Source organism: Contarinia nasturtii, unplaced genomic scaffold (assembly GCF_009176525.2).
Source record: "Contarinia nasturtii isolate CC-2019 unplaced genomic scaffold, AAFC_CNas_1.1 Cnas_scaffold_1699, whole genome shotgun sequence".
NCBI lineage: Eukaryota > Metazoa > Arthropoda > Insecta > Diptera > Cecidomyiidae > Contarinia > Contarinia nasturtii.
This window is the reverse complement of record NW_022199032.1, coordinates 1,683,744-1,708,398: the sequence shown is the minus strand read 5'-3', so window position 1 is coordinate 1,708,398 and position 24,655 is coordinate 1,683,744. Positions and strand designations below refer to the sequence as shown.

At 33.2% G+C, this 24,655-nt stretch overlaps 1 protein-coding gene across 5 annotated transcripts in view; it reads left to right on the top strand.

Annotated features, from left to right (window-relative positions):
- The window catches only part of LOC116346814 (ABC transporter G family member 20), a 46,178-nt gene continuing 21,523 nt past the window's right edge, over window positions 1–24,655 (top strand). The window contains exons 1-2 of one of the 5 annotated variants that reach the window (XM_031777037.1): window positions 1–134; window positions 2,089–2,302. In XM_031777037.1, the coding sequence (XP_031632897.1) occupies window positions 2,208–2,302 (95 nt within the window). In that variant the 5' untranslated portion in view covers window positions 1–134; window positions 2,089–2,207. Of the gene's footprint in view, window positions 135–2,088; window positions 2,303–19,127; window positions 19,349–19,679; window positions 19,982–24,655 lie in introns of those variants that run through there. The other 4 variants (XM_031777042.1, XM_031777041.1, XM_031777039.1 and 1 more) reach the window with 4 other exon arrangements.

The window sequence follows — 24,655 nt, the reverse complement described above, 5'->3', positions numbered from 1 at the left end:
ATGAAAACCGAATAGAAGAACAATATTCAATCCAGTTTGAAAAGCATCGACCAAAGTGGTGTCGTTCGTTTTGCTGACAAAAAAAGGTTTTTAGTTTTTTAACGTATATCGACAATAGCATCAGAGCAGATAGTGTGGGTATTTTTTTTATGATACAGAACCGAAACAGTTTTAGAATTTTATTGACAGAGACGATTTCAATTTTATTTGTGTGATTTTTTGTGTTTTTTTTTTATTTGAGAAAAAAAAAGACGTGATCAGTTTTTATTGCAAAAAATCATTTTTATATTAGTGTGTTCGTGAAATATTTTTTTTTTTGCTGTGGCTTTTGTGTGATTCATTCAAATCTGATATCAATTTTTTTCGCCAACATTTTGAATTCATTTAACTTAAACAAGTTTCTACTTAGTTCAAGAGATTTGTGAATGACAATGCTCAAATCAAAGTTCAAATCAAACTAAATGGACGATCGAAAATACTTTTATCATCATTTTATATGAATTTGGAAACATTTGGAGTGGTTGAATTCCTTTTTAGATTGAACCATGTAGATAAAACAACTCATTATTCTTTCCTGAACCGCACTTTAAGCAGGATTGTCACCGTGATATTTTCAATGTTCTCTTGTATTGTAGCGACTTCTTCGGCTGTTGCATTCCAATGTAAAAAAAAATGCTCAATGTTGTTTTGTAAATGCGAAACAATTGCAATGTCACCTGTGTGTGACGATCATTATCTTATTGCGCAAAAATTAAACTGTTGAATAAGTCCAATTGCATGAAGATCGTTGATTTTTTTTCGTTTCCATGCGAAATGCGCGGGATAATTGGAATCTTTTTTTTTTTGATGAAATTCATTGCAAACAGTTGAACGTTTGAAATTTGCATTAAGTTTGTCGGTTTTGAAGTTTGCAACTTATACATTCAACATTTTTCATTTCCCCGATCGCATTTTCTACAATATTTCGTTTCCTCTAATCTACCGCCAAATTCTGTTGACGTTAATTGAACATTTTTTTTTTTTTGCAAATCAAAATAAATAAAGGGAAGCAAATATGGTTGAAAAACAAAAAACTCCATCGAAATGTCATTTGTTTGTGGTTTGCTTCAAATTTCCAAAGCAAATCGACAATTCACAAGCGCTACAAGTAAAAGAGCCAGTAGCAAGATGGAATCTAACATTAGCCGTATACATACGATGTTGTACAATTGCATTTTCTTCATTTTATCGAAATCGAAATTGAATGCTTTCGCGTAGCGTTGAAACTGTAAGCGTGAGCGAGTCAATAAACAAAGAAAACGACCGCGTATAGCGCGTGTATAGCAGTTACGATTATATTGAGTCTGGCATTCAGTATACTGTGTTGTTGTTATTTTTTCTCTTATGATTTTGCGTAACATTCAAACAACAAGGAGAGGAATGAAGACACATGCGGCCAATTACACCAAACCTTCGTTGCCAATATCACTTACCATTTCTTTTTTTTCATCAATTTTTGTTGTTGTTGTTGTTGTTCGCTTTTCATTTCATTTCTTTCTCTTCGTGCGCGTTCCGACTCAAAAGGTAACGGTTTTGCCATTGCTGTCGTTGTTGTCTCGGGCGCAAACGAGAGTGAAATGGCATTGCAAAAATGGTAACAAGTAATCCGAATAAAGACAAACACGTACATATTCATATTTAAATTGGTATTGGTTTATGATTGGAAAGAGAGAGAATGAATGAACGAAAGAAACATAGACAACAAGACCATTTTCACTCGATGTTTCATCGAGTCAGAAAGTTTGTTTGATTGAAGAAGAAAAAAATCGAATTTTAATGACAATTGACAACATTTAATTGTTATTTCCTGTGCCAGTTATTAAGAAAATTGATTTAAAAATAAAAATGGGGAAAAAATAAATGTTTTAGAAAGAATTCAAATCTATATCGCATTGTGATGTTCATTTCGATTGTTGTGTGATTGAAATTAAAAAAAATAAAAGTATTGACGATTCGAATGGCAAATTCCACAGCAAAGCTAATATCATTGAGTGTATATTGAATGATACAAAATAAGTCATAAAACATTTGCGGTTTTTTTATTTCTAGTTGTAAATTACATTGATATTGTTGTTGTCATTTAAATTGACAAGTCAATAGAGCCACAAAGTTGAAGAAAAAAAAAAGAAAATTTAAATAAACAAAATAAACAAACAAACAGATAAACAATGAGTTCAATAAGTGAAATTAATGAAGTGGCCCGACAGCCGAAGCCGGATAAAAAGCGTCTTAAAAAGATGTTCAGCTGGACCGATGATGGAACGTAAGTAACCACAACCACAAACGTATTTTCCGCTTGCGCTCGCTCATTCATTTTTGGCACTGTGTGTATGTGTGTGCCGATGAGCAAGCCGAGCTACAATAATAGCCTTAGATTCCCTTGCATCAGTTTATAACAGCGATCTTTTGTCGTGATATTCCCGTCAGTTTTGCTATCAATATTGAGAGCGTGACTTTTATGGTGCGTGACATGCTCCTATCGCATATGAATTGAAATAAAAAATCATCAAAAAATGATGGCATTCTAATCAATTATTTGCATCGTATGCATCATGCACAATTACTGTTTTGTGACTCGTGATGAGGTAATACACGTTGAATATTTCCGAAAATTAAAAAAAAAAAATTTCATTTGTTGATTTGTGCAATACATTTTCCACATAAAACATGCTGATCAACCGAATCAGTACTATCTTCATTCAGTGCATGCATTCGTTGATGTTGTGTGCACCAATGCATGTTTCTCTTTTTTCCACTGTTTCTATTAGATTAATGCAAGCATCTACGTTGATTTTTTTTTGTTGTTGTTGCCATATTGGTCGCTGAATTAAATGTTATTGACACGCGCAATGGACAATGTACCTGTATTTCACGTTAGGTACTGCGGATTAAACCAAAACGCAATGCAAACAGATCTTGATTAGTCGTTTTTCTTGTTTTTATTTTAATGTTTCTTGCTTCTCGCGCTTGCACTTACTTATTCAAAAACTTCTTCAGACTGGGTGTTATTTTAGTCTACATCACACCGACGATACATATCGCCATATTTTTTGTTTTCGTGTGTTTGTTTGCATTTTTATTTCGTCGCATTACGTGTTTTTGATGTAATCCCGACTTGATTTTTCTCATTGAAAATTCGTAATGCAATTTCATGAAATTAAAATGCAATTCTTATATTAATTACGCCGAAAAAACTAAAAATTGCCACACAATCCGAATCTGCGTCATTCAATGACAATTATCACCAAGAATTCCGGTTCGCATCCCATTCAGTCGATGGGGAGAGCGAGGCCATTGAGTTACCTGTTGTTTTTTTCTTTGAACATTTTGGTTTTCTCTGCAAATCCTTGTCTTGAATGAAAATCACCACAGTATACTTATTCAAAAATGTAATTTAACTGATAATGAGAGTATTCAATGGTAATAGAATTAGCATAATTTAATTAAATTATTATATTCGTTTTAAGTAGTCAACAAAGACTTTTTTTTTGTTTATAGATTTAGATTCTGTGTGTTTCAATTTGAAATGTAAATGAAAATAATGCACTTCACACAAATAAGACCATTCCATTAAGTGAATGGATTATGAACGTGTAATGCAATGAATGTATGGAAAACCACCTTGTATCGATTGATCGTCTCTTTGTATTGTGTATTTCTTCCATTCAATTTGTGTTGCACACGTTTCGTGCGACTTGAAGCATATACCGCTTTTAGCAAGTTTGCCAACAAGTGATAATTTTTTCGTCAATGAAATTTACGTTGAAATTTTTACAAAATCTTATTTAAATACTATAAATGATGATGAAGTCTCTTCATTTTTCACACAATCTTATCGTGTATATTTCATAATATTTACTTTAAACAAATACATAAGCTTCAAAAATTCGAAAATGAATACGCTTCGAACAATGTTTTAATATTACTTCTGTTGTCATTGGTGTAACGGCGTTTGGTGTTAAATTGTCGTGAAATCGAATGCTTTCGGTTTTTGATCGAAGGTCCATTCATTTTCGGACTGATTTTAATGTTCTTGTTATGAGATGTAGTAAGCAAAGCCTTGACAGTTCCTTCCATGGTTCCTTCGGATCTTGAATTCTTTAAATGAATGAATGAATTTCTTCTTTCTTCATTTGAATAACATTTCAAAAGGTTCACATATACTCTATCACCCAAATGTCATTTTCATCACTTTTTTTTTTCATTCCGTTATTATTTTGTGTCGATATTACGTGCAACAAAATCTTATCGCACTTGATTTTTTCTGCTTTTTCAAAATCTATACATTTATATTTTGCGAACATACGTATGTGCAAGCAGAGTACATGCAAGCAGCTTAAAAGTGTAATTTAAATGAATATTTTGGCCGTCAGATCTCACATTAAGAGTAAGTGTAAGCAATAGACTGGCCCCCAAAACACAAAAGATGACATTTTTCCGCTCTTACCTCGGAATACTTTTCCATATGGTGTGCAAATAATGTGTGAAAATTTTGCATGAAAATGTTTTTTATTTTCATCCAAATCGTTTGAAACTTCACCAGTGGCTGGTGTTTGATGGAAAATGACGATTACCATCAATTATTAGTCGATATGGTTGTGCGAAGATATTTTTATTTTAAATGAAAACGTCATTTTTCAATAAATTCACATAATGACCTACCGATCTCATGCGGTACAATCTAGCGTTGAGCTATCGGCATGAAACTTTACACAAGTTATTTGCACACCATATGGAAAAGTATTCCGAGGTAAGAGCGAAAAAATTTCAACTTTTGTGTTTTGGGGGCCAGTCTAGTAAGCAATTCAAATCTGTTGTGATGTGAGACGATAAAATAAATTAGAAAAAAGTCCCTGAAAATCGATGTGAGATTGTCGCACGATGTTTCGTTCAAAAATTCAATTAAATTTTTCGTGATAAAAAGGGGTCCATCGAAAGTGGCATACTCGTAATCAGAGAATCTCTCACAGTGTGATCTCTGGTTAACCGAGTCGAATGTGCTATCGAACTGAGATTATGTTTCAAAATTGTTACTTTTTTTGCAACGTTGTTGCATGCACGCACGACTCACTCAGCTATTTGCAACTGTGACAGTGCAAAATACACATTATAATTCCCTTTTCAACATGTTGTGTGTGTGTGTGTGTTGTGAATGTGATTTTATTCACATAGTGTGTGCTCATCTTCCAGTTGGTGGAGAATTGATTTTTTTTTATTCTACATTTCTGTCTTCATATGTACGTTAATTCGTTGGCTGGCATGCAATTATATTTGCAATAAACGATTAAATGGAATATACATATAAAACTGGTTTTTTTCATCATAATTTCGTAACTCATATTGCGTATTTATTGCTCATTGATCTTACATTACCTGGCGTATGATCTCTATAATGAGAATCTCACTGGAATTTTACCATAGTTGTGGTGCAATTATATTGTCCGTGCTCTTTCACTTTTGCCCTCTCGTTTGTTCCATCGTTCTTGCGTCGTCGTTCTTCAAAAGAATGTGAATCACTTGCCAATTTTCAGCTCTTTGAGGCATAGCTATGATTCAGTAAAACGTAAAATTCCCAATTAATTACTGTGTGTATTTATAATTGTCCGAATGATTTATGATGCCATGTTTTTTGATCTCTGGACTCGGGATAAATACACGCGATCAATGTTAATTCCGATTTTAGTATATTCGTTTTTAAGTTTCCTTGCATTTGACAGCAATTACAGAAAAACACATATTTTTCTGGGCTTCTTCGATCAAGCAAAGTTTCAACAGAAAAGTTTAATTGATATGAACTCTGACGTGTTGTTTTCTTGAACTAAATAATTCGTATTTTTTATGTGTCGTAGACAAATTTCGTGCTAAAAATCACACAAATGCTATTTAAACGATAAGTGAACATTCATCGAAAATCTTATGTCTTCATTAGAGACTCTTTAAACAGGTTTCGATTTGGTGTGGAAATGTACAAGTTTCATAACAGCCATTCAACAGCCAATTGATGGTTCAATTGGGCAAAGTTGCTCAGAATTCCATTTCCGATTCTTAAAGTGCAAAATACTTCATAAGATCAGAGGCTACCAATTCAAATGAAACACTTTGAAAACAGCACTTGTGCATATTTTAAAAGGCGCATTCCATTCAATAGTTTGTTCCGCAGTCTGTCTATTGTATTATGTGTTGCTTTCTCAAAAGTGCTTGAAAAAAAATGTGAGAGAGATCTGCGCATAAAAAATTCAATTTTTTTAAACATAAATTCCGCCACAAAATAATAAGTCATGTATGATATACAAATGGCGCTTCCACTTCACGTGTCTGCGAAACAACAACAAAAATTGAAGTACCTGCTATATTTCTGTTGAAAAAGTCAAGTAAACTGAACGCAATCAATAAACACGTACCCATAAAGCAATTCTCAAAGTAAATGGCAAACGAAGGTCCATCAAAAGTTCATTTTTTTTCTGGCTCTCTTCACTTCTTGAAAAAAGGAAGAAAAAAATCGCAACCAAATTAAGAGAATGATAAATTGTCTGATGTGTGTGTTTGTGTGTGTTCGTTTGACATTTCCGTGTTTTAAACAAAAAACTATTTTAAGCATTTCTTCATGGAAAAAATGATGTACCGTACACCACCACCACCCTACCACCTTAACAATTACCACCGAAAAACTGGTTATTGACTAAGGTTATACGAACCAAAATCGAAGAGTACGCAAAATTTGATCTCGAAACACATCTCGCACAAGTGTAAAGCCGAGTGAAAGTTGGTTTTTTATCTTTCGTTATCCAGTTTTAGATCAGATTACCAATGAAAGCAGTCACATCATTAATGAGACATATTGTTTTCATCTTGAAAGTGATTGAAAGTGAGAGAAAGACAGATTATAATGACTGCTGTCACGTTTATCTTATTAGATTTCAAGTTTGTCCTTGAAATAGCCATAAAAGAACCACTCGAATGCGGCATAAATATATTAAACACTTCTTTGGCGAAATAAAAAAAAAAGATAGAGAATTTGAATGATTTGATATTTCATGTTAAATATAGACCTCAAATATAAATAGAATGACTACATTCAAAAGTGAAATATAGCCATTCGGCTTAAGTCCGTATAAATCGTTAACTGACCGCGATTGACTCATAAATGAATTATGCACATTAATATCTAGCCCAATCTAGCGCCCGATTATTATCAATTCAATTCGAAAAAATCAACTTATCGAATTAAAGCCATTCAATGAGGATGTCTGCTCCATTAATAGCCAATTTCGTTTCAATTGTAATTCGACTAATCTTGGGCGTTTGTATTGTTGTCGAACGTCTATCTAAATTTAAATGTTTACTTTGTATCTATTTTTAATGAGAAAAAGCCAACTCATTTCCTACAATGAAAAGTAAATTGCAATTTCGTTCTTCGTTTGCGTTTTCATTTGAAAGCAGATAAAATAAGTCGATGAAAAGTACCTTGATACTAAACAAATAAGCCCAATCACTCTGACAGAAGCAACAATGCTTCTACATTTTGCTTTTTTTCCCATTTGTTTTGAAAATAAATATTAAAAAAACTAAATATTACCAAAGCAAATTTTCATATTTTCCATAAACATGAAATCGCTTCATGGATTCCAATCAGTTTGGCTGGTGAACGGCAACGGTTCAGTTTTTATTGTTAATATCTTTATTAAATTGTTTATGCCAACATGAATCAGTAAGATTGCATATTTTCCAATCGATTGTACTTAGTACATTATGGATGCAACAGCTGATCGAACATTCACGAATTAATTGGCTGTACAAACTCATTTTTTTGCGAAAAACTAGTGGCCATTTCCTTTTAATATTCTTTGTCTACCACAGCCAAGCACTTTACTTATTGATTAATTCATAAAGAATGTTTTCAATATTGATTGCACAAACCTTGGCAAATTTTTCCTCAGTCGTCTGTCAATCCGTTCATTTTACGGCAGTCAAGACAATGAGAATTAAAAAAAAAAACGAATAATTTTTACGCAACACAAAAGAATTCCAATCGAACATAGTGTAATCGAAAGATAGATGTTGAAAATAAGGTAAGTTTTCGTAAATGTGCATCCGAATGACATGGAAAAAATCAAACAAATTACATATTTTGCAATTGTACAATATTCTATTAGATGTTTCATTATGCAATCGGACGGAAAAAGTCTTCCGTTTTGCATTCACAAAAAATATTCGAACAAAAAAGTGCATGTCGAACATCTTAAACTGAAGGTTCAGAATTTGATTGACATTGCGATGAACGCGCTTTACGACAACAGCAATACCAAATTTATTTATTTTTTGCTTTTGTATTTATCTGATTATAAAATTTGCATAGAGATTAATAATGAAATTGCACCAAATCGGGTATGAATTGTTCAGCCATATATGGCATATTTGCATTTTTATCAATTTGAATGGATCGACCATGACGGGGCCATAAGATCGAGTTCGACCAAACCGATCACACTATGCAATTTTAATTGATTTGCATGTGAATTGCCATTTTTCATAGATGTTTTGTTTTGTTTTGCTGAATATTTACATGGATTGCAGGAGTGTGACAGTGTCGATGCCATTAATGTCTGTAAATAAATTACACATGATGATGAACAAATTTCGTTTGTTCGATTCTAGAAAATCGTAATTAAAAAAAAAAAATCCAAATGATCATTTTTTCACAGAGACAAAACAGAAAAATATATAAATTTGTAAGAGTTTGATTAGATATTTCTTTTCTCACTCTCTTTCTTTCTTTCTCTCTTTTTACGACTGTCTTTGAAGAGTATTTGAGCGCAAACTGTAGACGGCATACCGTATATTTGAACGTTTGAATTACATTCACGTATTCCACATCAAAGCGCTGGACGAATATAAAATTGGCCCCAGGAAAAAGTCGCAATTCGTTTTAATTCATTAAAATGCATAATTAATTCCGAAATGCGTAGATTTTATTTGTTTTATTTGTTTCATCGTGTGTCAATTATACTGTACTGTATACCTGGTTTGCTTTCATTCGTACGATATCAATCAGATTAATCACAATGCAATTGGCATTAGAAAAGCCATAACTTAACTCATGTTCTGTACGATATACCAACTGAATGAGTCATTTTGTAATTTCATTCATACATGATTTGATTAAAAGACGTCTCATTTTCAATTGTGAATTTGAATCGGTTTGCTTCCTCATTGCGGTTTTCTCTTTGGCAAATAAAATCTTATTGTTTTTTGAATCGCACATTATAAAATGGCGTTTTTATCGAATCGTAAACGATATAGGTAGTTTTTGTTATTCAAACATACACGGAGAGATACACGTACGGAGTAAATCAGAAATGAAAACTCTTTTTTTTCGTAAAATTGACCTTCTTTTAATCATCCGAAACATATTAGAAAATCAGCTTTAATTTGGTATTTACTTCAACGTGATACGTTTTGTTATTGCAAGAATGAGAGAGAGATCGAACGCAAAGTGTAGCTTGTATTCACCGTTCATACTTAACATAAAGTTTATACATGAAATGATAAAGCTCGCCACTGGCCGCAAATTTTTCACAGAGGTCGCTAAGTATCACGTATAAAGCACGTAATAAACTTCGAAAATCACATCGAAATGCAAATATTAATTTGTGAAATGGAAAAATACAAAACCAATCATAATGAGAATTTTGAATAATAAATTTTGTAAAATCGTGTATGACTAATGATATTTTTTACGTTTTTTTCCTCTCCACAAAGCTTTGCATCGAAATTAATGATGCATTTTAGAAAGGGTGATTCAAAGCTTCATCATGTCGTTAGCTTTCTGCACGTTAACCACCGTTTCAATGTTCCCACAATGTTATCGAATGAAACGGTGTTTCGTGTATTTCTCTGGAATGGATGTAGACACGTGTTTCCTTGAATTTTTATAAATCACATAAAAAAATCATAACACGCCGCAAAAAAAAAAGAATCTTGAACAGTGTACGGGCCACATAGATCCTATTTTGCTGCGATTGTTATTATTAATTTATCCTTAGCGCACTGATTACGTAGGTCAACGAAATTGATTGATGGAAGGTTGACTCAACTCAAGTTTTTTTTTTCGCTCGTTCGTTTGTTTTGCATATGCAAGTCGTTCTACTTACGGTTTTTCGTTATGTGTGTCTGGAGAGAAGTTGTTTACAGTGAAAAACAATTTCGAGAGCGATCAGAATGCTAATTTAAATTTTTTGCATGAAATTTGTTTTTTCGTCAGAATGATAAATACAACCACCACCATCACCAGGTGGGTATACGTCAATAATTTTATTATTTTCACAATCTAAAAATATTCTCTCACTAATCGATTTTAAATTGAATACGTATTATTCCATTTCACCATCGAAACGAACAATAACCATTTAAAAACTCATGTTTTCCTCGTAATTTCTCAATCTAAATCAAAATCAAATGTTGTTTTCGGTTGCAGTTTTCGTGATTTAATGATTAAATGTTATTTGTCTTTGAAATTGGGATCGCTTTGTTCCTCGTTAGTTGGGCTAATTAAATTAATTTTTTTTTTCAGTTGAAAGGCCATCGACAAAATAAACTAACCGCAAAATGTATTTTAAAAAAAGAACTGTGATAATATCAACGTAATGAAATCAAACAAGAAAAAAAAATCTATATATAAATACACAGCGATTTAGAAAATATGTGCGTTTCGATAACGAATGCATTGCTGACCTTGTCTGATGCTACAATGTATAAAGACAATTTCGAGAAATCTGAATTAAAATACTTCATTTCATCATTCAAATTGCATGCAAGCACATTGTAAATCATTTTAACTTCGGAACACATAGAAATAGAGAGATAGAGAGAAAGAGTGAGAAAATGTTCTTACAATCACACTATTCGACGATTATTCAATTAGTTATTCGCAATATTTTAATAACTACTTCAAATTCGATATCATGATTTGTTGATGCAAAGAAAGCGTTCGTTCAATGGGAGAGGGGAACGATAAAGCAGGAGATTTAGTGTTTTTTTTTTATATTCACAAAACCTCGAAATACATTTAATTGGATTGGGCATGGATTTCCCGAAAAATGCTGGGTATTTCCCCGAACGTCATATCGAAATCGGGCTTTCGTGTCGTTCAACATTGAAAACTCGGTCAGTTTAAGAGCGATTAATCAGATCATATGCAACCGCATACAGCCCATTCTACAATTGTGTAATTTTTTTTCGGGTCGTTTCAACGGTGTATTTCTCTTTATTTGTACACACTAAATTTATGTAGTATATGCAATCTCTAAACAACAATATTTTGTCATATGTTCAAATTTCCAAAAAAAAAAAAAAAAAAAAAAAAATACACAAAATAAGTCATTTTTTCTTCAATGTCATTTCTTTGCTCGCAACATAGTCCGGCAACAGTAATAGCCATAACAAGCGACGAGAGAGCGAACGAACAAAAAAAAATAATATGCAAGAATTTTCGTTGCTTGTAAAAATTTGTCGGTTTGGGAGTAAAATGCGTGTGCCATTCAAAAACAAATATTTTCATTCGATAATTTACGGGGTGTAATTAAATAAAATTAAAATTACACGTATAATTGGAGTAGATAGTTGATTAATGATCGACTATGAGAGACAGGAGAAAAGAAGCAACACGGCATATGTCTGATATGTATTCATTTGAAGAGAACAGCAAACTGCACGCACAATCACAAGCAAATTAATGTACAAAGACTTATTTGAAGATAAAAAAAAACACACACATACATACACACTGTATACACACCGAAAGTGATTGCTCGCACTCCTTTTCAAGAATATTGTAACCAATTACGAACCAGCTCAATATTAATTATAACATTTTGACCATGAGATCAATGCACTTTTTTGCTTTTCACTCGGTATTTTTTTTCTTCTCTCGTTTCGTTCTCTTCTAATCACGGTTTTTTTTTTCTCGAGTGCAATTAAAAAAATAAAATAAAACCTCTTACAGTTGTGTACGATTTTGTGTTCATGCATTCTTATTTCACATTTTTTTCCATCCAAGTGTTGGTTGTATTCTTTTTCGTGGAATCGATTGGACGATTCCATTTTGAATATTTGGACATTGCATCAAATGATCAGAATGAACAACAACAAAACATGTATATAGAATAAATCGTTATGCGCAATAGATAGAAAAATGTACATTGTACACTATGACTGGTATCAACGAGATACACCTTAAAAAAAAAACGTTTCATTCTGGCGTGTATTCTATGTTTGCAAATGCACTTGAATAATTGGTCGACGGTGATTTGTTTAACGTGGAATCGTCATACAATTTAATCTTTGTTAATAACCAGAAATTGTTTGAGCGTGTAACACAAGTAAACATTGACTTGATGTGTAGACAACAGCGTTTATAACTTTGTGTTATTAGTTGCTGTTAAAGTAACTCGTCTTGAATAATTTGGTCAATGATAGGTTCAAGTGTATTAAAATTATGCACAGTGAAAACTAGAAACGAGAGAAGAGAAAAGAAACGAAAATTATAAAAGAAAGAGAGAGAAAAAGAGAAGAGAGATGAACAGAAAAGCAACAACACTCATTTTATACACAAAATCATGATGAACAAAAAAAAAAGTACATGCATAACGCAGAAATTGAAGTATCTCACCTATAACATATGAAATTGACACCATTTCAAGTGAATTTTACACTAAATACATGACAACTGATTATCTTTTACGTCAAGGTCATATCACACGTCCATGTTAAAAGCAAATTTCATCATATAATGGTGTACGCTTTTTTACCCATTTCATTTGTTCAACTCATGAATGTTGTGGCTTAATTAATAAATGCTGAAGTTCTTGTTTGCATGAAAAATTAAAATCCCTTGACACTTGTTAGTCTTCAAATAAACATTGTAACCGTCGGTCTTTTATTTGTTAATCACATAATATCATATCATCGTACTCTCACTTCGTTTTATTCTCTAGTAATCTTATTTGCAATCTTTGTTCTTAACTCGAAAAATTCCAACGAAATGAATCCACGTTGATTGCAGTCGTTTCTTGAATGGCGCTTTTTCTTCGGTTTTTTTTTTCTTGAAATCCGACAACAAAAGTGTTAGTCATAAATTGAGACTTAATTTAATCTTTGTACTCGGCAATGCAAATAGAAAGTATATTTATCAATAAAAAAAAGTGCGAATCAAACGTCAAAGACAATAGAATGTTGAAAACAGAAAAAAATTTGCGAAATCATGGACTCAATTTCATCAATAAGAGTCGAAAAAATTCACTTGTTTCTAGTTAACACTTAACCCCATTGACCTGTCGGCCTCCTTTTATTTCGATTTGTTGCTGATTCCAATTAATGTCAAACATATGAAACTAAAGATGATTTTTGGTAAGTCACTGTCTATACATTGGAACGCATTTTGCGTTGGTTCAACAGCAACATTTGAAATTCATAAAACTATAAACATTGACGAAACGATGATTTGGACTTGAAAAAAATATACATATTTTTTGTATTTGCAATGACTTTTGTGACGATGTCACTATTCGAAGTTCGATTTCTCTATTTCATCAATTTCAAACAATTCAAGAAAAGATTTTATAAAAACAAACAAAATAATATTAATAATAAAATCACCATAATGAAACTGTATTGAATTGTGCTGGTTCCGTCATCGAATGCAAATCAACCTATCGATCGTTTCGGCAGCGCGTTGCTCACTCTTGCCATCTCTTTTGAGATCGTTGTCATCACACATTAATTCATTCACATCTTGGTTCGCATTTTTGGCGGTGACATAATAACCAATTCATAATCCACACCGTTCAAATATTGTGAACTCGGCGATATTTTCTTTTGATATTTGTCGTTTCATTCGCACATTTGCGGTGGCATGGCACAATGGCCTAACACAAGAGATTGTTATTGTTATGTGTTTGTGCACTTGGCCCACAAAATCTCAATCACATTTGCTAAATCCGAATGAGCTAATTGGCTTGTGTCAAATACATCGCGTTAGCGTATCGTGCGTACGAGCGTTTACGTCTCTCTCTCTCTCTCTCTCTCTCTCTCTCTCTCTCTCGCTCGCTGTGCGTGTTTTTGCTTAATGTTTATTCAACTCTCTTCAATGGGCTGGTCGATTTTGTGTTTGATGTTCACATTAATCGCGGATTCAATGCAGACATTTCACAATACAGCTATTTTAGCGATCGTAAATGTGTCGTCTAATACAATTCTTATTCAACACCAAATGCCTTGGATTACACTTGGCAACAAATTCGAATATTTTAACTCAAATGAGGAAAATCAATTCAACATTCATTCTGAATTGCGATGACTCATCGGCAAAAAGTATTATTTCTTTGATAATAATTCATTTGATTGTTCTATTTATTTCGGTTTGTATGCTTCCCGGACATTGAATTCGGCCACATTTCACTCAATGAATACAGTAAACGCTTTGTACATATCAAAAGCGTTAACACAGAAAACAAACAACCAAATGCAAAAGATGTATACCGAATTGTTGCGCATCGTTGTCTCGCGTACGCGTATTCGAGGAAATTGAAAGATTCACAAAATACACACAACACGTGCATGATTATGCTACAATATTCGACATCATCATGAACATTTACCATGGTCACGCCAAGATATTTCCAACGCAAACACACGCTCATGTCAGCCTATCACGGCTAAAGACAACTTCAACGTATTTCCCAAGTTTTTCGGAACAAAAACACTTTTGACTTTTTGTAACAACAGCCGAAAAAAAAACACTGACAACAATCTTAGCCCATGGTTATATGACATAAACAGCGAACAATCGTTGTTGTTCTACCATATTTTTTTATGGAAACAAATTATGTAAATTAGATCAATTTCAGTTGGCTTATCCGTATTCATGTGGAAAAAGTTTTATCTGCTGAATTTGAGATAGAGAAAAAAAGAGGTGAGCGATGGAATTGATTTCAAAGCAGTTTTTTGAAGGAAAAATGTGCAAAAATTAAGCACACCTGTTGTAAAAAAAAAGCAGCACATCATTTTTTGTTCATTTCTAAATGCCAATTTTGCATTGAATTGTGTAAAGTTGTAGTTTACTTTTCAATTCTCGTAATCGCGATGAAATCCCGGATTCAAATCAACTAATTCGTTTTGATCACAGCCAATGTGTAAGTGTGTCATAAATCTCTCGTCGATCAAATGAAATCACACATCAAATAAAAAGATTTATTAACATTTTCATCAACATTACATCTTTGTTTGTTACATTCTTCGAGAAATCTATAGTATCCGGCCACTACGTTGTTGCGTTGTACACAAATCATTTGCTTCGATTGTGAAATGGATGAGTTATGAAATAGAATCGTTCGCCGTTGCCTTAGTCAATCTTATTAGAATATTGATTCGTAATCTTCGTCCATAATCGTGTTTTTCATTTCATGTGGCTGTATTTTGTTTTCATTTCTTTCTTTTCTCTCTTTCAAAACGGGGTTCCACGTATATAACATTTTGTGGAAATCCACATCACTCAATGCATTGAATTATGAGCAATTTTCTCAGAACCACGTCACATAATCGATATAGAGGAGTTACGGCGAGTGAGAAAGCGAAAAAGAGAATGAGAGTGAGAGCGAATAAAAAAAATCGAATGAGAATGTCTCTTGTATGGATAAAAAGGAAAAAAATGGAATGGAAATACTGAAAGAGTAAGACAGAGATACAATGAAAGCTCTTCTATAAGCGCGTCGGAATTCCAATCGGCTGGCTAATTATATCGATTTACATGCTTGTGAGAGACAGTGAGAAACACTTTACCATTCATCCATTGAAATTGTTTTTTTTTCGCAGTAGTACAACATGCGCGACACATTCATTTAGAATTAGATAACAGTTGGTATTGATTTAATATCTTCAAACGTAACATAGAAGAGAGAAGAAAAAAATCATTTCAAAGCAAATGAAATTCAAGCCGAATCACCAAATCCCCATAATCACCGCTCTATCATCTGACGTGTACGTGTGTGGTGCGATCAAAATCGCATTATGTAATTTCTTCTTGGGCATACAGAGAAATACACCACGTCAACAAAACTACCGTGTGTGTGCGTATGTTCACAATGCGCTTTGATTTGATACAGTATCTGTGTGCAAACAGTGGCCAATATTTTAAGTGGCGATTTAAAGAGAACTGGCATTTTTAATTAATACCAAACATTAAATAAGCGATTCCACGACACATTTTCAAATCTGATTCAACACATCACAATTATTCTCGGCCAACGTTCAATTACACTCAACATTATTAAACTTTGAAATTTGCAATGTTTTAAGCAAAAAGCTTGCATTTTCTGTCGCGTGAAAGTGGCACGACTCTTCAAAGAAAAAAAAAACAGATGATATAAAGGTGTGCAATGGTTCACATTTCCTTTTCGCTTGCATCACTGCAACTCATTCTCAGCGCTCACCGAATCAAAACGAAAATGAAAAAACATATTTTACTAGCACCGTTTGAAGTGATCAATTTTGGTGTATATGGGAAACAAATCAAACAACATCCAAACTATGTCACAATCCGTCGAAGGTAAAGTAACGGAAAAGAAAGAGAAGAAAGAGAAGAGAGAGAGAGAAAGAGAAAAGGTGACGTGAAAGATGCCAAGGAAAGTGAACCATTAATATATGATACCGAAAATGGATGATGATTATTTCGTGGTTTTTACGTGATAATCATTTCAAAAGCGATTTACAAAGGGGAAAGAAAAAGGCGAAGAAAATATTTTGCAACACACTTAATAACATTTCGTTCAAACTCGTACATAGTGGTTCAGCCAGCTTTCGAGGGTCCCATTTCCCAAAAAATCTGAGGACGGGACCTCCTAAGCATTTTCGACGAGACTCTTTCGATCGAGTCTTTTGACCAAAGTTCTCCCCTCCACCGTCATCACTTTTCATAAATAAAAAACCTGTGGATTTTTGACACTACCTCCCTCTAACATCTTTGGCATCTATGACTCGCATTTAGTTAACAATTACGATTTTGATGAAGTTTTGATTTGATTCTAGCAACATCAGTCTACAATAATTGATCAATAATGTTGTGAAAGCAATCTAGATTTTTCCCAACAGTTTTCCCTGACTACTAATTGTCAACATTAATTTGATCAAATGCCAAACACTGAGCGACATTCTTTCTCTTTTTATAACACACACACACACACACACACATGCGCACATCAACAAACAGGATAATTGCAAATGAATAGACAACTTTTAATTAAAATGAATGTGCAATAGTATGACACATGTTCAATGAATTGCGTTTAAAAAAGCGGCAGCAATCGTACAAAGAATTCAGAATGCCGAGTGTGAAATACTTTTTTTTCTCTATGTCGATGAGAGTGGTGAGACAACCGAACGGTTATTATATTATTGCATTGAAAAGTGTACGATTCATTTCGATCCAGTTTTTGAATCTGTTTGAAATAATCAACTTGATTGAATGGAAAGTTGAACACTGGCGTTGTTGTGTTGGTTTGTGTGTGTTTCTGTTTGTTGTTGTTGTCGTCATTTTTTGTAATGTGCATGAACGGGCGCGTTGTCTTTTCCCGTTCGGGGGGGCTTTTGTCACATTATGTATTGACGAAATAATACACAACCACTCGAATTTACATATATGCAACGATTTCATAATTCATTCGATCGGCGAATTAAAGCTCTCTTCATAATCAACTCCATTTTCGATCGATTGTGCACATGTAATGTGTGTGATCAATAATTTGCCTGGTCGCCTCACGGCACCAATCTGTATTTTACAATTCAATATCGATATTATGGTGTGAGCTGGGAGCGCATGAGCGGCACAGTGTTTCAGACAGCGTTTTTTCTTCTTTCGGTCTGTTTTTCTTTTCTTCTTCATTGACAATTGATCGCTATGTTGTCGTCGCATAGCGCTGTGTATTTTCTTCCACTTCTCTTTTTTTTCCCATCCACTCCATTCCATGTGATTCCATCGATGGGTTCGATTGTACATTCGCTCTATAAATTATTGGTATTATATAAGGTTCACCTTTAGTCATTTTGTGCATTGGTATTCATGCCACTTATTTATACAAAAAGCGCATAAGTCATGAGAAAAATCGCAAATAAGATGAATTGCAAGCGAACGAAGTCCGTTATCGAAGATGATACCAATGTTGGCAAAGACTCTCATCCGATTTTTCGCTGTACAATCGATGAATTAAATCGAAAAATGCATTCAAAGAAATAAAAATCATCTGCAAGTGTGCAATAAGAATGAAAACGATGGAAAAACGTTTAAATAACAAATGAGTCTATTTATTGTTGTCTATCCAGTTAGAGCTCATTAAGGTTACCGAGTATTTAAAATAGTCATACATACTAGCCGGTCATTTTCATCTCGTTTTGTTCTCGTGTTTGTTGTGTTTCTCTTTCGTTTCGAGTGACCAAACGACATATGTGTGTATGTGCCCAACTGCCCATACACCATTGGTCATGTACAACTGCGCAGCAAACGTTAAGTCATTAATATTATTCACAAACATAAGTCGAATGTTAAGCAAAGCAAAGCAAAGTAAAGACAGTGAGCGCTTTGTTTCTTTTTTCTTCTTCTTCGTCTTTCAAAATACTTTGTCGTTGTAAAATGAATCGCAGCGAATGACTGTTTTTATATGCACTATTGTATCATGTATTTTGCTTTAAAGTACGTAAAAAGCATGCGTCTTATAACGTATTGTGTATTAAATGCGTTTCAGAATGGTAAATGCATGGGCATGTAGGTGAGTCGCGTGTTGTGAATTTCCATTGACGATTGTGTATGTGTGTGCGCTGATTTCTTTGTGTGTATATCGTTTTGGTATATTTGTAATTTCTCGGTGCGAAAAGTCGTCTTAGCGATTCGTTGTGACCATGTGCGGCGATAGCGTGTACACTTGAATGCGCATGCGTTGAACGCTTTATACAAAGCGGATTAAAATCAATCAGAAACATATTTTACGTTAAACACATTTTTTTTTATGTATTCACAAACTATCCAGTTGTGTTTATGGATAGTGACTGCAATAGTGCGACGCTGTTTGGACTGGAGCAAAGCTGGCCTACGAAGACTACGATATTTGCTTACCGAAGTGAACATACACACAGGGAAAGAAAGAGAGAGAGAGACTCGATTATCACATTTTTTGGTTTCCAGGGAGAGAAAAGCGACCAGCAGACCAAACAAAAACTGAGAAAATTTTGTTAATCATTCACATACAACGACACACATCCGAACAATGTAATTGAAAATTTCAACAAAAAAATTATAAATAACGAACTTTTAAGAAACTTTTTAAACTTATTTCGTTGTATATCTCACAACGTTTTGTTTTCAAATCAATTGTAAATACATATTCCGTCCGCACACATACTTATATTTATATCGCGTTGCATTTGGATTATTTATTAATTTCATTATAGTGTGGTAGTTTTTATTTTTTATTTTATTGTACGTTCGTTCGTTCGGCATCTACACACAGTGTTGCTGTGGTTGTTCGCAAGCTGTTCAGTTTTGCAAGCGTGTGTGTCTTTCTCCGCGATTGCATGATTTGTTAGTGAAGATATCGTTGCTGTTATTAGTCAATTTTGGACATTCGATCATCTAAGATGTCCATAGCGCGTGCACCTTAATTGAATACAAAAAAAAAACAGAGAAAAAAAATCGGAACGAACCAAGAAAATTGTTCGTTGGCCACCACAGCGATCGTGATTTAAGCCGATTTTTTTTTCATTTGATTTTCTAACGAAAAATTAATAACGTTTTGTGCATTTTTGTTCTACTCTAAATTTTCAATCGCGAAGTTTTTTTTTCGTTAATTGTGTTGAAAAATTGAGAGTGTAATTTTTCTTGGATCATATTTTTTGTGTTTTGGTTAGTACCGAATTGAGATGAGATGTCTTTGGAGATTTACAAAAAAAATGAATTGTGAATTTCAAAATGCTTAAAACTAATCGCGAATATGTAAAATCTTATCAAACGTAGTGAAGATCGCGAAAATATTTCATTTGAATGCAGATTTTATTTTTAAAATTAGATTCGGAAAAAAGTTCATTCATTTAAAAAAAAACATTTATAACAAAAAAATAGTTTAAATCAAACATAGAAGATATGTTAATACTTTTGTTGAATTTCGGATCTAAACTCATTTTTTTCATTAATTTTTTATTTCAAATAATTATTCTGTGTTAACAAAGATCACAAGCGGAGTTTGTTTACGTTTGGCCCATGGTTATGTTAAAAAAGAATTTCAATACCACGACGTATTTAGTGCTTTACACAAATCCAGGTTACGGAAGAATATCGTAGCAGGCCATACAAAACCGTGATAAAAAGAAAAAGAATAGCAAATTTGGACTGATGTTTACGGATGTTTAAGCAAAAAAACTGCAATTTATTTAATTGTTTCATTTGTATTCACCTTACAGTCATAACAAATAAAGAATGTGTCGATCAAAGCAATGCGTTCAACATTCAAGTGTAACCTGTAAATGTTTTATTTGAATTTTCTTGCTTTTCGATTACAAAATGCTTTGTTGGCAAACGATCGGTCAAAATTAAATTAGCCGAAACCAAAAATCATTTCATGATAAACATCAAAATTCAAACAAGATACCAGATAGACAACGAAAATAATACCATATGCAGAGGCGATTAATATAATGCATTTTATAAGCGTTTGACCTAATTTAAAAGGGTGAAAGAGAAGAGACAGAGCACAAAAACTAAAATATATGATGGACGCAATAGCCAATGTATATATATATGTGTTACCATTGAGCACATACCACAAAAAAAGCAACATAAATAAAACAAAACAGAAGTAGCAACAAAAACAATGGATTTTTCGTATACCTCATTGAATCGACATTGTTAATCTGTTTTTCTTTTTCGAAATATACTTTTAGCGAAATATCATCTTACGATTTGTGTGTGTGTGTGATTACAAAACAAAAATTTTGGTGCGCGCATTTGTGTGATTGTGTGTTGCTGTTGTTGTTGCTGTTGCTTTGTATTTTATTATTATGATGAATATCCCCATATATGCCTAATTAATAAACGAGTTATGTATATGCGCACGTATATATTGAATGTGCGCGCATACTGACTTTCAGACAGATATTATATCACACACCGAAAAAAAAAAACGTATCAGGCTAGTTGCTCACACCATAGCATCAAAATTATCCAAAAATATGCATAGCAGTAGCAGCAATAAAAATTAGTCAAAACGAAAACGAATAGAAATGTTTCGAAAAAAGTCAATAAAAAAATGCAACGTGCAACTTTTCAATAGAGATCGATATCAAATGATCACAAAATCTCAAAGTAAATATATTTACCAATAACAGAGATCAAAGGAACAAAAAAAATCGTCGTGTGATTTGTGTATATATGTAAAAATACATGATGTGGTTTGAATGTTTCACGCGCATACTATTTTGAAATCGATGAGAAAGTAATAAACATTGAAATGTGACAAAGACAAAAAAAGTCGACAAAACCAGCCAATCACTTCATATATTTTTTTATTTCAAATAATTTTTCAAAATATAATTACGTTTTGTCGTCAACTTATTCACATATATATCCATGCGTTTATTTCAATAGGCATCGACAATCAATCAGTGGCATGTGTATTCCATTCATTATAAACAGACACACGCACACACACATATCAAAAATCGGTGACTTATCAAACCTGAACGAAAGAAGAGAAGAGAGAGAAAAAAACATAATCATCTCTCTTCCAAAGATATTTCGATACGAATTTTGTCGTATATGTTTTCATTTTACATATTTTAAATACACTCGCATAAATTTGAATGTGGTTTTTTTTCATCGTTGATGATATCTTTCTCTTTCGCTCTCGCTTTTTACTCTTTTCTTTTGCGCTCTTCATCAACGGATTTTCAAATGACCTTCGAAAATTGTTATTTACTGTAAATACCTTAAAATACATACACATCAACGTGGAAGAGTGAAGGAAAAAGAGAGAAACAGAGCGATCGAACCACCGAAAAAGAAAGAAATGAAGAGAAAAAATGAATTTTTGGACATAGAGAGAGAGAGAAAGAGCACAAGAGAATGAGATGTTGTAATGTGATGTGTCTTCGAATTTACTTTATGTGCAATATGTTTATATTTAATATTTTGAAAAGATTTTGTGTTGAGCATTTTCTGTTGAGCAAGTTTTTCCGTCTTTACCAATGGCAAATCACGTTGCTGCTGACTGTATTATAATGCCAACTTAATTTTGCATTAAATAACTTTTATTTCATTCGTTCAACACCGATTTTGACGCAAGAGAGAGAGAGAGAGAGAAAGAGTGAGAAAATTCATGGTGAACATGCAAAAAAAAATGTGTTAAACTAACAAACTGTTGTGTTTACACGATAGCTCAAACGACGATCAGTGATTCAATCGATCGATGGAAAGGTGATTACCTATTGCATATATCAGCTGGTGCATACCAACCACATGAATTGTCTCTCTAAGTAAACAATTGAATGTTTACATTTTACTTTTCGCTTAATTGCTCGCCAGATCGATTATGATGTCCATTTTAATTATTGAAATCTATTTTCTTCATTATTCTTCACTTTTGTGCTTTTACTTCAATATTTTGATAACGATTTGCACGGACATAATCGATTTTCGGTCGGATTTCGAAAATGGAATGGTTTACATTGCTGGAAGTATCTAATGAATATTTGTTCATTTTGCATAAATTTGCCTTGACTCAAGCTAAATGCTTCGATGGAATCACAAATAGGCCAACAAAAAAGGCAAATAGTTCGATGGAACAGTTGTCTCAACATTAAATGAGTCTTACAAAATGTCTATGCCCCAATTTAAACCAATCGAACATTAAAAATAAAATCGATTTTTTCCCACTTGACATAAGAAAACGTACAGGAAAATGTTTTCATTCAAAATTCATAAAATACTGAACTGAAAAGAAACTATGTTAGAAAACTATTATTTACGCTTGAAAACTGAACTGGTCACCCCAAATTCCATATATATATATATATATATATATATGTGATATGGATAAACAGTTATGTGGTTGAATCGACGACAATGGTCGAAGTCGTTATTTTAACGAACTAAATTAATTTTTAACGAACGTAGAGCGATAGCCTCATTTAGTTTAATTTGAAAAATTGAAATGTTCACATCTACGCAAGAGATCGCGGAGAAGACGTAATAAAGAATTGCAAAGTGACGATTGAAATTTATATCATTTGCAACACAATTGTTGTTGCATGCAATGTGAACGTTAACTTTCATTGGTTCTGCGAATAACTGCAGTATATACGGTGCGTGAAGATGATACATTTTTGTTGTCAGTAATTGGTCTCGTTAGCACGCCATGTGTGTATTGTCATTTTTCGCATATCAAGTCAATCATCTAATATTATATGAGTGTGACGAACGCCACAAAACAAAAATGCAAGTGGATTTTTAAATGAAATTGAAATCGTCGTTTTATTTTCCGTCATTCAATAAACAATCACAATGTGTGTGTGTGTGTTAAGTTATGCGTAAGTTAGATTATCGCCATAAGAATCTTAACGGTTAAAATCAAATCCAATTGTCTCTGGAAGCGAAAATGACATAACTAAATTAATAAAATTTGGGTCAATATACGATGTCCACTATCTCTTTCAATTCGAATTCACATACGTGTGAGATGTATCTTCACACGTCACACACACACACACACGTCACAGTCACGCAAGATTTAAATTATGGCTAACGCAATCAGTTACATGAATGTGTCGATTTATGTGCGTATTGTATGGGCTCGGGATTTATTTGATAGAGACAAAAAAAAACCATGCAAAACAAATTATACGTTTCGTGAGAATGGCCCGATAAAAGCGTAAAAATCGTTAATCTTCCGATGAATATTTAATCTAGCCGATAGCTGAAAGAACAATCGTATTATCGTGACCTAATGTTTATCGTATGACGACGACGCTATGTGTGACGTAAATTTATGCGGTGAGAAATCAATAATCAAAAGTGAGAAATCGAAAGTTTTAAACGCAAATATTGTCCAAATCATTTTAACGTGATAGTGCGTTATTTGTGTACCATTGCCACATAGTAAATATGTAGGCATCGACAAATGTGGGGGAATCGTATGTTTGTTGTTCTGTGCGTTATGGTCAAAATGGAAAATCGAATGATGTTTGACACTCTTTGCAGTAAATCGATCGTTTCTAATATCGATGCCATTTGGATTACCAAAATCCGAATTACAATGTGGCGTGATTGTCACAAGAGCAAAAATTTGCCAACGAAGAAAATAGTGAATTTTTCCCCACACACACACACACATTTTTTGTCTCTCTTGTCTGTGTGTTTCATTCAATCTATGTGTTTTAGCCTAGATTCTTTCATATGATTATATGTGCATGAATGTTTTGTAGCCGCTTGTTTTATCGCCTTTTCTTCGGTTTTTTTTTGTTCGTTCATTTGTTGCAAACCTGTCTTTCAACTCCAAATTGAGAGAGAAATGGAAATATACTCATT